Raw genomic sequence first — 13,355 nt, forward strand, 5'->3', positions numbered from 1 at the left:
AGTACTGTTCAGGAAAGATTGTCTCATGTCACTTAAAGACTAGTGACTCAATCTTCAATTCTGTTTGGTGCAGTGCTGGGAAATTAGACTACTCCTATAAATGAATATTACAGAATTTGGATTTTAGTCTGTAAAATCAGTCTTGCCCAATGTAGTTGGAATCCCTGATGTTACTTTGGTACAGTAAAACTCCATTGGTCCGGCATCCAATGCTCCGGCACTCCCGATGGTCCGGCACCATCGGGAACCCAGAAGTGCTCCAGGCAGCCAGACAATTGGAGCTGCTCTGTGCCCGGCTTTCCCGATTCAGCCGCTGCTGAAACTGACCAGCAGCTGAACTGGGGAAGCCAGCGGCAGAGCAGCTGGGATGCTGCTGGGTTGGTCCCGTAGCGCTGCCCCTCGGGGCTGCGGGACCAACCCGGCAGCACCCCAGCTGCTCTTGGGGACGCCTGGGGCAGAGCAGCTGGAGTGCTGTCGGGTTGGTCCCGCAGTGCCATGGGGCAGCGCTATGGGACCAACCCGGCAGCACTCCAGCTGCTCTGCCCCAGGCGTCCCCAATTCAGCCGCTGCTGAAACTGACCAGCAGCTGATTCCAGGAAGCCCGGGGCAGAGCAGCTGTGCCCCGGGCTTCCTGGAGTCAGCCACTGATCAGTTTCAGCAGCGGCTGAATCGGGGACACCTGGGGCAGAGCTGGACTATCGGAAGGGGGGGGCTATGAGGGGTCTGGGGTGGCATCCCCTCCTCCCTAGACCCCTCATAGCCCCCCCTTCTGATAGTCCGGCATATTTGATAATCCGGCACCCCCTGAGACCTAAAGGTGCCAGATTATCGGAAGTTTACTGTACTTGCGTCAATAAAAAAAGCAGCAGCAAAGTAACTTCAGAAAGGTGTTGGTCTGCTGGCTTAATTCCTGGAAGAGCCAGGTGCCTGGATATGGGTGACAGGGAAAGATCACGTGATGTGTTCCCTCTCTGGGGCATCTGGTATTGGCCACTGTTGGCCTAGTATGGCTATTCTTATGTGCAGAAGCACATATTCAGAAGAGGAGGCTTAGCGTGTCATATGTGACATTCTTAATTCTGGAGAGGTGGTAGGCATATTTTATTCTGTAATGCCTTCTGCAGCCAGTTCCTGGAGCAGCATTTAGAGCAGTTACAAGAAGCTCTTTGTCCTGTAAAACAGCTTTGTCAACTTTCTAACACATAGTGTATAGCTGTGTAAGGAGTATGATAAAAAGAGATGTGGTGTTTAACCTAATCTGTATAACATCAAAGTGTGCAGTATGACAGGTCTTGATCCAGTTCCCATTGATGTCACTCTTCTACTTGGGTCTGCCACTGACAATCCATCTAAGCAGTGAGCCCTTAGATATTACTACTGACGTGCCTCAGGTGCCTTGTGAGACCTGAGGCTTAAGCTCAAAGGCCATTGACTTTCCACTGACTTCACTAAGGCAAGATTGGGCCCTTAAACAGCTAACCCTTTTCTAGATACTGCATATCTAAATCAGCATTGTATTACTCCAGTTGTCAGTTGGTGTAACTCCATAAAAATTAATGGATTTCCACTGGTGTAAACTTGGAGTAACACAGTAAAATAATATTGGAGCAGCAGAGATAATTAGAAACATACATTAGGAAAATAAATTATTCTTAGAATTCTATTTGAGCTAGTGCTTTAAACTGTCCGATTGTTAAATTTTAAATGTCATTACTCCCTGCAGTTAATAATTTAAAACAGGATCATGAGAGACCTAGGAGATGGGTTGGAAATGGGAGGGAGTGTGGGCTATAATGGCAGAGAGAAAGGAGGATTAGGGCAAAATTGGGAGGCAAGGTCAAATCAGTATCTTAGATGCCTATATACAAATGCGAGAAGTATGGGTAATAAGCAGGAAGAACTGGAAGTGCTAATAAATAAGTACAATTATGACATTGTTGGCATCACAGAAACTTGGTGGGATAATACACACGATTGGAATGTTTGTATAGAAGGGTACAGCTTGCTCAGGAAGGACAGACAGGGAAAAAAGGGAGGAGGTGTTGCCTTATATGTTAAAAATGAACACACTTCTTGGAGTGAGGTGGAGATGGAAGTGTTGAAAGTCTCTGGGTTAGGCTAAAAGGGGTTAAAAACAAGGGTGATGTCATGCTAGGAGTCTACTACAGGCCACCTACCCGGGTGGAAGAAGTGGATTAGGCTTTTTTTAAACAACTAACAAAATCATCCAAAGCCCAAGATTTGGTGGTGATGATGGACTTCAACTATCCAGATACAGGCAGTCCCCGGGTTACGTACAAGATAGGGACTGTAGGTTTGTTCTTAAGTTGAATCTGTATGTAAGTCGGAACTGGCATCCAGATTCAGCTGCTGCTGAAACTGATCAGTTTCAACAGCGGCTGAATCTGGACACCAGTTCTGACTTACATACAGATTCAACTTAAGAACCCCAGGCGTCCCCAAGTCAGCTGCTGCTGAAACTGATCAGCAGCTGATTCCAGGAAGCCCAGGGCAGAACAACTCTGCCTCGGGCTTCCTGTAGTCAGCCGCTGGTCAGTTTCAGCAGCGGCTGACTTGGGGACGCCTGGGGCAGAGCAGCTCGGGTGCTGCTGGGTTGGTCCAGTAGCGTGGCCGCTCCTCGGCGCTACTGGACCAACCCAGCAGCACCCCAGCTGCTCTGCCCCAGGCGTCCTGATTCAGCCACTGCTGAAACCGATCAGCAGCGGCTGAATCAGGACTCCTGGGGCAGAGCAGCTGGGGTGCTGCCGGGTTGGTCCAGTAGCGCCAAGGAGCGGTGCTGCGGGACCAACCGGCAGCGCCCCACCTGCTCTACCACAGGCCCTGGGCTTTGCTCCACGTCTCCCTGGTCTGCTGGGGGGGGCAATAGCTGTGTCCAGATCAGCGCCGCGGTCCGGCCCGGGTCCTCCGCCGCTTTGCTCAGCGTCTCCCTGGTCTGCAGATCAGGGAGATGCTGAGCAAAGCCGCGGAGGACCCGGCCGGACCCGCGGCGCTTCCAGCTGATCCGGAAGCGGCCACGGGTCCGGCCCCGGGTCCTCCGCCGCTTTGCTCCCCGTCTCCCTGGTCTGCTGGCTCCCCCAGCAGACCAGGGAGACGGGGAGCAGCTTTTCTCGCCCCGGAGGAGGCGGGCGGCAGGACCAGGTGTCCCGCCGCTCCAGTCCTCCGGGGCGAGAAAATCCCCATTCGTAACGGCGGATCCGACATAAGTCGGATCTGCGTAACTCGGGGACTGCCTGTATATGCTGGGAAAATAACACAGCGGGGCACAGATTATCCAATAAGTTCTTGGACTGCATTGGAGACAACTTTTTATTTCAGAAGGTTGAAAAAGCTACTGGGGGGAAGCTGTTCTAGATTTGATCCTAATAAATAGGGAGGAACTGGTTGAGAATTTGAAAGTGGAAGGCAGCTTGGGTGAAAGTGATCATGAAATCAGAGTTCACAATCCTAAGAGGTGGTAGCTATGTCAGTGGGAGGAGTTCTCCCAGCAACACAGCCCTATTTACTGCAGAAGTTAGGATGGTATAACAGGATTACGCAGGTGCATGGATTTTCCACACCCTGGAGGGATGTATTATACCAGCATAAATTTGTAGTGCACACCAGGGCTAAGAATACACAGATGTCACCATGACGTAAGGTTTATGCTACACAGTTAGAACAGTAAAACTGCATAATGCAGATGTGAAAAAACCACATGGCTTAGGTCAGACTAGAGATGTTAAGGACTAGTCGACTATCTAATAAGCAAATGCTTATCGGATAGTCAACAGGATTGTCATTCCCCCACCTTGATGCCTCTATCAGATAGAGGCAGCAAGGGGAAGGAACCCAAGCTCTGCACTACTTTGAAATGGCCAATGGTGTTTCAAAGGGGCAGTGCCACACAGCTGATCCCCGGCTCCCTGCGGCATTACCCCTTTGAATTGCTGTTGCCGTGTTTTAAAGTGGCAGTACTGCCCTATTGACTAACTGAATAGTCCATGTAAAAATCCATGGACTACTTGATTAGTCAATTACAGGATACTTAACATGCTTAGGCCAGTCATGCGGGTACACCCACCTAACTCCCATGTAAACAGCACTAAATCTCTTGGAAGATTTCTCCTTCCTAGCACGTCTATGCTGAAGGGAGAAGCTCCCTCCCCCATGGGCATCCTACTGTCCAGCTAAAGTAGCATTTCTGCAGCGTTGTTGGGGCATGCGGCGGCGGCGGCGGCGGCTTGGCCCTGCTGTGGGAAAAGCTGCAGCGCTGGACGTGCGGGCGAGCCCCCCGCTGGTAGCTCAGTGGCGCAGAGGGGCTGCTGGCAGAGGAGCCGCGCTCGCTCGTGCAGGCCAATGGCTGCAACGCCCGCGCCAGGCGCACGCAGAGGTGCCTGCCCAGGGCCGGGCGTGGTGCCGCTGAGCCCATTCGATCCGGCCCCCTGCCCTTTGGTTCACGTGCTGCCAACAGGGCGCGTGGCTCGAAGGTGAGGGGGGCGGGGCTCGCTGGCTGACGCAGGCAGGTCGGCGTCCCCGAGGGGAGGCAGGGATGGATGGTGTGATCAGGGTGTAACTGCGTGTGTCCCTCTTCGGCCCCCGTAGCCGGCTGGCGCCTCCTTCGCCTGGCAGGTGCGCCCGGAGGCCCTTCTCTCTGGATGACGCATGCGGAAGCGCTAGGGTGGACGTTGATTCTGCCACGGGCGGATGTGAGGCTGCGGCTCGCTCCCGACCCTGCCGTGGGAGGAGGCGCCGCCAGTGCGCATGCGGCTCGGAGATGGAGCTGTGAGTGGGGGGGAGGCGCGGGGGGAGGGGGCTCCGAGCTGTGCCCGAGGCGGGGCGCTCCCGCCCGTCTCCCCCGCAGTAGCGGCCCCCGTGACTGGCCCTGTCGCGGCGCCGTTAGGCAGCGCTCCCGGACCGGCCTGGGCAGGGCAGCTCGGAGCGGCCGTTCCCGGTGCTCTGTGACCCTCCCGGGGCGTCCGCTCCCCTCCCCGCCCCAGCCCCTGCCCCTGCCGCCGGCGCTTGTGTGACGCAGCCCCGGGAAAGCCTCGCAGCTGGCCCCGGGGGCGCGGAACGTACCGGGGGGGGGGGGGGGAGAAGCTGCCCCACCGGCTGCCCCGGGTCCGTGGTGCTGGTCGGGAGCGCAGCACCCCCCGCCCCCCCATAATGTGCCCCCAGGCATCCTCTAGCGGCTGTTCAGAGCTGGGGTGGGAAGGCGGCTCTTGTCCAGCGGGAGGGGAGGGGGGGTAGAGGTGAGGAGAAGTTGTAAGTCCCATTGGCCTGCGTGGCTGGCAATAGGAGGAAACGTGATTAGGTGGAAGAAGGAAACAAGCTGATGCTTTGGGCAGTTTAAGTTGTAGCAGTCACGTTAACATTGTATTTTAAGCGTATTTCGAAAGTGTCTAGAACCTCGGATGGGGGTCTTTTTAGTATGGAGCTGTTTTTACATAGAAATTAAAGGACAAGGTGACATCTATGTTTAACCTCTAGTTAAATAGTAACTTAGTTTTCTAGATGAACTTAAACAACAAATGGTCTGTTAGCACTGTAGAGACTTAGGAAACATGTAGGTGGTATGATGAGCTTTTTTGGGCACAGCCCACGAAAGCTCATGATACCATCTACATGTTTTGTTAGTCTATAAAGTGCTACCAGACTATTTGTTGTTTTTTAAGTTTATCCTGTACAGACTAATGCAGCTACCCCCTGAAGCGTCAGTTCTCTAGGTCAGTGTTAACCTTTTTGACACGACCAGGGAGTGGTCTGCTGCCTTCCTAACCTGTTAGGGAGACCTTGGGGTGGGGCTGGTCCACGGATTGGTCACTGAGAAACACTGCCCAAGTGAATGTGGATCTCTAAGGAAGGCTGCTTTGGTTGAGTGCCTGCTAGGATGTTTGCTGGTGTTTTAAATGTGCAGTTTGTTTAGTTTGCTGTTGAATTTTAGGGTGGTTCTGATTTTTTAGTTTACCTGCATGCATTTGTATGCAGACTTTATCCAGAAATTAGGGAGTAGAATGTTTGCTACTTTAGGGAAACTTGGAAGGTCACAGTTATGAACTGCAAAACATTGCACTGCCTCTAATACAAATTGGCAGTTTTCAGTCACCTGGAGACAGGTCTGGATTTTAAGTCATATAACATAAACATTGTGTTTAGAGTCTCTTTCCTTTGTTGAAGGATTTTACCTTGTGTTTCAGGCCAGGTCTCTGCTGTAAACTTACATCAGAATAACTATTGCTCAGAGGTGTGAAAAATCCATACCTCTCAGTGAGTCAGATATAACTACCTAATCTCCCCCACCCTTGTGTAAACAGCTTTTTGTTGACAGGTTAGCATCTCCCTCTTGGCATAGCTATTGCCTCTTGTAGCTCTCCCATTAACTCTTCAGTGAAGACACTACTACAGGCAGTCCCCGACTTACGCGGATCCGACTTACGTCGGATCCGCACTTACGAACGGAGCTTTCTCGCCCCGGAAGTCGGGGCGAGAAAGCCCCGTTCGTAAGCTGCTCCGGTGCCCCTGGTCTGCTGGAGACCGTCTCCAGCAGACCAGGGGCACCGGGCGGGTTCCCGCGCTTCTGAGGCTTTGCCAGAGCAAAGCCTCAGAAGCGCGGGAACCGCTGCTGCTGCCCCTTGAGACCCGGTGCCTGTGGTCTGCTGGGGACGGTCCCCAGCAGACCACAGGCACCTGGACTGAAGCTGCAGCCGCGGGGGGTCCTGCGCCTCTGAGGCTTTGCCAGAGCAAAGCCTCAGAGGCGCGGGGAACCGCCGCTGCTGCCGCTCCAGTCTGGGTGCCTGTGGTCTGCTGGGGACGGTCCAGCTGCTCTGCCCAGCGCCCCAGCTGCTCTGCCCCAGAGTCCAAAACAAAAGCCTGGTCTGCTGGGGGGGGGGGGAGCACACTAGATGCACCCCCCCCCCCCCAGCAGACCAGGGACACGGGGAGCAGAGCCGCAGCGGGGTGCCGCGCCTCTGAGGCTTTGCTCTGGCAAAGCCTCAGAGGCAGGGACCCCGCCACGGCTGCGGCTTCAGTCTGGGTGCCTGTGGTCTGCTGGGGACGGCCCCCAGCAGACCACAGGCACCCAGACTGAAGCCGCAGCCGTGGCGGGGTCCCTGCCTCTGAGGCTTTGCCAGAGCAAAGCCTCAGAGGCGCGGCACCCCGCTGCCGCTGCGGCTCTGCTCCCCGTGTCCCTGGTCTGCTGGGGGGGGGGGGGTGCAGCTAGTGTGCTCCCCCCCCCCCCCCCAGCAGACCAGGCTTTTGTTTTGGACTCTGGGGCAGAGCAGCTGGGGCGCTGCCGATTGGTCCTGCAGCACCCGTGGGCACTACTGGACCAACCCGGCAGCACCCCAGCTGCTCTGCCCCAGGTCCTGATTCAGCCGCTGCTGGTCAGTTTCAGCAGCGGCTGAATCAGGACGTCTGGGGCAGAGCAGATGGGGTGCTGCTGGGTTGATCCAGTAGCACCCCAGCTGCTCTGCCCCAGGCGTCCCCAAGTCAGCTTCTGCTGAAACTGACCAGCGCTGACTACAGGAAGCCCGAGGCAGAGTTGCTCTGCCCCGGGCTTCCTGGAATCAGCTGCTGATCAGTTTCAGCAGCAGCTGACTTGGGGACGCCTGGGGTTCTTAAGTTGATTCTGTATGTAAGTCAGAACTGGCGGTCAGTTTCAGCAGTGTCTGAATCTGGACGCCAGTTCCGACTTACATACAGATTCAACTTAAGAACAAACCTACAGTCCCTATCTTGTACGTAACCCGGGGACTGCCTGTATGTCAAAGTGGTACTGAGATTCTTAAATCTTTTATTCAGAAAATAAGAACAAAATCACGAGTGACCAAATGACTTAATCTTTCATTTTACAGATGAGAATACTGAGAGGATATATGCCCACCTTTTCAAAGTACTTTGTGTTTTTTGTATTGAAGTTGTTATTTGAATACAAAATTCTGTTGCTGCCATTTACAAAGTCTCCTATTCACAAGCTTGTTAAACACATGCTGCCTCAATTGATTATCTGAATGGTGATGGTTTAGGAAGTCTAATTCTCTATCCATCAATAGATAAACTACACATAAGGAAGTTTATTTAAAAAGCACTACAAAAACTTGTTTAAATAGTTGTGTAGCAGTTACTTACAGTTATATAACAACTGCAGTATAAAACACTGTGGAAATTGCAATTTTTTTTTTTACAATCACCCCTTCTCCCTCCCTCTGCATGCAATAGCTATTAACCATAGAAGTAATGTAGTAGTAAACAGGAATCTTCAAATCTCTTAGGAGACAGGGGGGCTAATGTCTTCAAAGAAAAAAAGTAGAAGTGGATGAAATACTACCAATGTAACTAAAATATTTAACCACAGTATAAACCAAAGAGGTCCTAGTAAAGCCTGCTTTAGCAGTGATCCTAAAATGGAAATGAATAGTTGAAGATGACAAAGAAGAGAACTGTATACAGAACAGTATACAACCGACAAAAGATACTCAGGTTAATGGGGGCAGATGACCTGATTTCTGTTCTGCTCTTTGAAACTAACTTGCTGTCTATATTGTCACAACCTCCTCATCTGTAAAATAAGGGTATGCAGAAAGCATTCTAAAAACTTTGGATGACAGATTTTATGTACAATGTGGACGAGACCAAGTTATTCAGGGAAGAGGGTCGGTTGAGCAGCATCATTCAAAATATTGCTAATTTATCATTGTGGATTAAAAACACTTGCTACTCACACATTATTGAAGCTTGTGTATTTAAATGAAGATGCATTAGGATGAGACAGACTGACATTTTAATTCTTCACATAGGACAAGATTTAACTCATGATCTTAAAAGGAAATTAACTTCCTTGTACAAAGATGATGGAAATATTGCAATTGAAATAGTCACTTAAATTGCAGAAGCTGATGATTCTAGAGCATCTGTAGGTCATGCTAATACCAACAACATTAGTACAGAGTTTCTGGAAATCTTGAGTCTTTGTGCCAGAGGGTTAATTCTGAACCTTATCCCTTCCTTATTTCTGCGCCATGCACTGCATGTTGGTGTGTACATTTGTCTTTAACTTATCTAGTAGAACAGGAACATTTCACTAAAATTTGATAGCTATTTGAACAAACACTTGCAGATCAAGCTAACTTGCATAGTCAAGGATTCGCCTTTACCATTCCTAGGGGATTTCCTTATTATTCTCTGGAAAGCATTTTCATATTGCAAATTGTACTATAACCTCCGTACTTCGAGAGTCCCTAATTTTTCACAATGCCACCAAGCTGAAGGAACGACTGCGAAGTGATGAGCTCTGCCGGAGGCATTCCCTGCCATAGTGGTGGGGAGTGATGCCTGGGAGCTATGAGGGACATAGTGCCAGGAAAAGTGCCTTCCGCATCTCGCCTTGCTCCCTCCCCAGCCTGGCAAAATCTTTAATCTGGCAAACACTATTTCCCAAGATTGCTGGATTAAAGAAGTCCAAGGCTACGTCTACACTGGCCCCTTTTCCGAAAGGGGCATGCTAATTTTAAACTTCGTAATAGGGAAATCCGCGGGGGATTTAAATAAAGATGTCCGCCGCTTTTTTCCGGCTTGTAGAAAAGCCGGAAAAGAGCGTCTAGACTGGCCCGATCCTCCGGAATAAAGCCCTATTCCGGAGGATCTCTTATTCCTACTTCGAAGTAGGAATAAGAGATCCTCCGGAATAGGGCTTTATTCCGGAGGATCGGGCCAGTCTAGACGCTCTTTTCCGGCTTTTCTACAAGCCGGAAAAAAGCGGCGGACATCTTTATTTAAATCCCCCGCGGATTTCCCTATTACGAAGTTTAAAATTAGCATGCCCCTTTCGGAAAAGGGGCCAGTGTAGACGTAGCCCAAGTGTATTATCAGAGGCCTATGATTGAGTCTGTATGTTGCTTTGACTTTTTCATCCTCTGATTCAATGCTCTGTACAACTTTTGCTGCTTGCTTTTTTTTTTCTGCTTTCATTTTCTCCTCATCTCACTTCTTACTTCTCTGTGGGACAGAATTAATGGACACAAATCAGCTAGCCAGAAAGGTAACACACACAAACCTGTTGAGGAACATTTTAACTTGGCTGGGCACTCTTTAATGCAGGACTACTCAACTTTAGAAGCCCCTGGGACAACAATTATACTCTCAGCATATGCCGAGGGCTGCAACTAAAGTGTGGTTGCATATACATGGACCTCCTCCCTGGGGGCTAGAAACGCTGACACCCTGTGCCCATCTGTTCCAGCTGGCTTCCTCTTTCAATGCTCGCCCCACTTGGGATACGCCTTGCCCTTGTGGAACATGATCCCAGTGAAGGCCATGTTCAAAGGGTTCCACCCGCAGGCTGTGTTTTGAGTCCTGCGTAAATGCAAACTGCACCATGGGCCGCAAACAGAAGGGTAGCCCAGGGGCTGTGTGTTGAGTAGCCCTGCGTTAATGGATCTCAAAGTCATCGTGCAGTTTCAGGTCAATTCCAGAAGCCAAATACGCAGGGAAGCCTTGGAACTTAACTTCATTTACCGGTTTGATTCCTATCACAAAGGTATGAATAAAGACTTTGGCTGGATGGCTGGCTACATTTGATATAGCCTAATGACATAAAAAACCAAATAATGGGTACTTAATTATTTGAAACTTCTCTACCAGCTTCATGTAGCATGGAAACTCTAAATGACTCCTCCCCCTCTCCCCCCATCACCTATTTATTTTGAAATTGGACCTTTAATATTTCCATTCATATGAAGAAGTGGGTTGTGCCCATCAAAGCTCATGATACCATCTACATGTTTTGTTAGTCGTTAAGGTGCTGAAAGACAATTTGTTGTTTTTTAAGTTCTTACACATAAACTCACATCTAAATACTCTCTGTCTGTCTGTCTGTCTGTCTGTCTGTCTGTCTGTCTGTCTGTCTGTCTTTCTTTCTTTCTTTCTTTCTTTCTTTCTTTCTTTCTTTCTTTCTTTCTTTCTTTCTTTCTTTCTTTCTTTCTTTCTTTCTTTCTTTCTTTCTTTCTTTCTTTCTTTCTTTCTTTCTTTCTTTCTTTCTTTCTTTCTTTCTTTCTTCTGTGCTGCCTCTTTTGCTTAGAACAGTCTTTCTTGTATTCTAGTCCCACTTCACTGAAATCCTTCCTTACATACATATTTTCAAAGCCTTTCAGTGATAACTCACCAGTAACAGAAGTTTAAATTATTTTAAATAAAAACTAGGGGGCATTGTCTCCTGCTCACTAGACTTGCAAATCCCTGTTTCTGGGGAGAGGCAGGCCCCACTCTCGCCCCTGCTCCTTCCCCCTGGTCGCAGCTCCAGTCTCTCAGCTCCCCTTTGGCTGCTGGAGGAGGGCCGGGGCCAAGCCAGAGAGTGGCAGGGGTAGCGGCAGCAGCGCCTCCTTGCTGCGTTTTGGGGCCCCAACGCTTCGGGACCTTGCAGGGAACTGCTGCCTCCGCCTGGCCCGAGCTTGGGCTGTTGCCTGCCTGGTACTCTACCTTGAACCATTTCCCCCATGCAAGATTACAGCACCAGCACTGGCTTCCTGCAGGAAAGGGAGGAGAGAAGGAAACCCTGAGGCTCTGCGTCAGATTGCTGGGAAGTACGCACGCTGCTGTAAGGAGGGGAAGATGTGGGGGAGAGCTGGGGCCCAGAGCTCCATGACCCACAGCCCACCTCCTTCCTTCGATTGTTACCCCCTTCCTCCATTCCTACACCCCATCCCTCTGCCTCCATTCCTATCCATTATCCTCCCTAACCCCTCCTCACCCTGCCCATCTCCCTCCTTCCATCTTGCTGGGAAAATTCTTTTAAAGTATATACATAGATAATCATGTCGGTGACAGATTTGAAACCGCTCACACTGTATGTTTAATGTTCTGGGCTCCCCAAGAGGAGTACCCCCCCCTCAGTATTTCCTGTGAATCATTTGTTCCTCTTTTCCTCCCCAAGTAGTCTTTGTCATTTTGTTGTGTTCTTCATACAAGATTGTAAATTCTGCTCTTCTCAGCAAAGCCCATGTTGTTGTCTTATTCAGCTATAAAATGTGTAAAATACTTTGTACACCTATGACACCATCTAATACTGAGTGAGCATAAAAACTGAACTGCCGTGTATATAAGTGGTTTCAGCAGGGTGGGATGGGGAAGCTTGCGTTATTTCTGTTGTTTACAAGTAAATAAACAACCTACATGCCCCTCGTTGTCAAGCCAGCCTGTGAATATTGTGGATGAGGATCCTTGTTACTTTACCTGAGTATTGAGATACTCAGAAGAATGGTTATTTTAGCTGTGCTTTGTGTCCACGTTAAATGCTTTGAAATCTGTTAACTTGAAGACATACATGTATGCATAAAGAAATAATAAAATGTTTTATGTGATCCTGATTTTAACTGCTTCATGATATTCTGCAACTAAGTAACTACTTGTTATGATGCATGTTTATTTCTTTCCCAATACTGTCTAAGAACTATCCAATGTACAACATTCCTAATTATGCAAGCAGTTTTGGGCAACACATAGGACCAAAAGCCCTTGGAAAATTACAAATAGCACAACATTCTCTTACCTCAATTCATACTAATGCAATATACAGCAGTATATACTAATGCAATTTAAATCAGTATAAGTGTGTCCACACAAGAGTTTGCACTGTTTTACCTAAACTACTCTTGTGTAGTTTAAGGCTTTGTCTAACTGGCAGATGTAAAGAGCTGGCAGTTACAATGCTGCTCACAGAGCACTGCTGGGACTATTCAATTTATTCATAAATGATCTGGAGAAAGGGGTAAACAGTGAGGTGGCAAAGTTTGCAGACGATACTGCTCAAGGTAGTTCAGACCAAAGCAGACTGTGAAGAACTTCAAAAAGATCTCACCAAACGAAGTGGCTGGGCAACAAAATGGCAAATGAAATGTAATGTGGATAAATGTAAAGTAATGCACACTGGGAAAAATAACCCCAACTATACATATAATATGATGGGGGGCTAATTTAGCTACAACTAATCAGGAAAGAGATCTTGGAGTCATCTTGGATAGTTTTCTGAAGACGTCCACTCAGCGTGCAGCGGCAATCCAAAAAGCAAACAGGATGTTAGGAATCATTAAAAAAGGGACAGAGAATATGATGGAGAATATCTTATTACCCTTATATAAATCCATGGTATGCCCACATCTTGAATACCTCATACAGATGTGGTCTCCTCATCTAAAAAAAGATATACTGGCATTAGAAAAGGTTCAGAGAAGGGCAACTAAAATGAGTAGGGGTATGGAGCAGGTTCCATATGAGGAGAGATTAAAGAGACTGGGACTTCTCAGCTTGGAAAAGAGGAGACTAAGGGGGGGATATGACAGAGGTCTATAAAATCATGAGTGGTGTGG

General features: G+C 49.1%; 1 protein-coding gene across 3 annotated transcripts in view; it reads left to right on the top strand.

Moving 5' to 3' along the window:
* TMEM181 (transmembrane protein 181) overlaps positions 1 to 13,355 on the top strand; it is a 67,908-nt gene that overhangs the window by 14,310 nt on the left and 40,243 nt on the right. Inside the window, exon 1 of one of the 3 annotated variants that reach the window (XM_075924549.2) lies at positions 4,547 to 4,782. The exons of the other annotated variants lie outside the window; for them this stretch is intronic. Within the exon in view, the coding sequence (XP_075780664.1) occupies positions 4,775 to 4,782 (8 nt within the window). The 5' untranslated portion in view covers positions 4,547 to 4,774. Of the gene's footprint in view, positions 1 to 4,546; positions 4,783 to 13,355 lie in introns of those variants that run through there. 3 annotated transcript variants of the gene reach the window in all.

Source organism: Pelodiscus sinensis, chromosome 3 (genome assembly GCF_052426305.1).
Source record: "Pelodiscus sinensis isolate ZL-2025 chromosome 3, ASM5242630v1, whole genome shotgun sequence".
Taxonomy (NCBI): Eukaryota; Metazoa; Chordata; order Testudines; family Trionychidae; genus Pelodiscus; species Pelodiscus sinensis.